Source organism: Olea europaea, unplaced genomic scaffold, assembly GCF_002742605.1.
Source record: "Olea europaea var. sylvestris unplaced genomic scaffold, O_europaea_v1 scaffold22001, whole genome shotgun sequence".
Taxonomy (NCBI): Eukaryota; Viridiplantae; Streptophyta; class Magnoliopsida; order Lamiales; family Oleaceae; genus Olea; species Olea europaea.
In genome coordinates, this window is record NW_019240018.1 from 1 (window position 1) to 1,794 (window position 1,794).

Below are 1,794 nucleotides of genomic sequence, written 5' to 3' on the forward strand. Positions count from 1 at the left end.
ATAACAAAAATTAAAGCAACAAGATGAAAAATCAGAAAGTTGTCAAAAACAAATTTGAAGGCTCGAACGCGGGATCACTATCCTCAAACGATATTTGCCACCTCTCGAAATTGAATGAGATGCTTAAGGTTTTAGCAAATAGTTTGTCGGATTATATCAAGCCTTGTAAATAATTTAATACTAAAGTACAAGTGCAATCCTCCAAAATTTTAAAAACACTAGGAAGATATTAAATATGAATGTAAATCAATAATTTGATTCAATATAGAATGATTTGTGGATCTCAAGATTTTTTCAATGTTTTCTCATATGTTTGTATTGATGATTCATCACTTATTTATAGGCCTCAACCAATACACCACGAAATGATGCCAAAACTTGATAAAAAGTGACAACTTTTAATTCAAAATAATAGCCAAGTTTCAAATTAAAAAATCAGCCAATGTCTAGTATAAATCTTGTGAACGCATAATAGAAGTAAATTCAACAATAGCTCGACTAAAAGGGGATAGGGAGAGTTGACGGAAAATGCATGACGGGAGCTTTTACATCCTCTTATATGCATGGAAGACCTGAGTGAATAAAAAATCCCAAAAAAAAGTGGCCCCATCCCCTACTGTGAGACTTCTGTCGAGTATTTTTGATCAATGTAGCATCATTGAAAAATAATTATGTAGCTGGAAATAGAAACCTTGTTGGCTTTTAATATTGTTGGTTTAACTTTCTTTATGTCGTCGAAACGCAATTCAAGTAACCATGGTAAATCTTGACCTTTTAACTTTTTGTGTTATACGATCTCACAAATAAGTTGTTAATGATTTTGCACCACCAAATGGAAGAGTGTACAATATTGAGTGGAGAAAAGCATACATAGTGAAGAAAGAAGCATAAGTCATTAAAAAGTGACTTAAGTAATCCATCTGACTTTGAGAAAGCTCTTACAAATCATTTTCCAGTATTTCCTATCATCTTCTGCTTCCATTACGTTCAACTTGGCTTCTTCTGCAAAACCCTTCTGCGATTGTAAAAAAATTACATAAAAAATGAGTTTGCAGAGTATAAGAAATAGTGAAAAACAATTGCAGCAGTTAAATTGACCATTGCATGTGCCTGTAATGCATAATTCACATAAATTCATTGGGTTATTTGGATGTGAATAACGTAAAAAGTGGCAAAAATTTAAATTGACTGTCAACTCTCTGCAAATCCTTTTCCTTTATTCGAGTTAAGGACCTGCTATTGAAAGGAAAAAGGTCTCAACGTGTAACAAAATTTACTATTACCATCTCTTAATCGATTACAAATGAAAACTATAGTTACGATAAGTGAATTTACAATATATGATTTGTCTACCTCAAAGGAGATGTTCGAAAGAAGCTGATCAATGATATTGTCAAGAATGTCTTTATTATATTCAGGATGTCCCTGAATTCCTAGAATGTAGTCTCCAAATTTGAACATTTCTACACATGTTTTATCAGAACATGCAAGAACTTGTGCTCCCTCAGGCACTTCACAAACCTGTCAATTAATTTCACAACCTGTCAAATTTCTTCAATGAAGTTAAAAATAAAAATAACAACAACAATAACAAAAACTAAACATGTAAATAGAGCGTGAAAAAATTAAAAAAGAGATATATACCTCATCTTTATGGCATTCAATGATTGAAAGAGAGGGAGGAATTCCATTCAAACTATCGTTAATGTATTCCTCGGTAAACCTAACCTTTCTTATTCCAATATCCCAACCACTATATGCTTTCCCAACTTTTCCTCCCAAAGCTCTACACAA

The 1,794-nt window shown here is 32.3% G+C and overlaps 1 protein-coding gene across 1 annotated transcript; it reads right to left on the reverse strand.

Moving 5' to 3' along the window:
* Nucleotides 1-828: 828 nt before the first annotated feature.
* On the reverse strand, nt 829-1,791 carry LOC111380734 (gamma-glutamyl peptidase 5-like; the record flags this gene model as incomplete). The annotated part of the gene is made up of 3 exons (XM_023004367.1): nt 829-1,015; nt 1,354-1,521; nt 1,645-1,791. Coding segments are annotated over 3 exons (423 nt in total), but the record flags the coding sequence as incomplete, so codon positions are not given.
* Nucleotides 1,792-1,794: the final 3 nt, after the last annotated feature.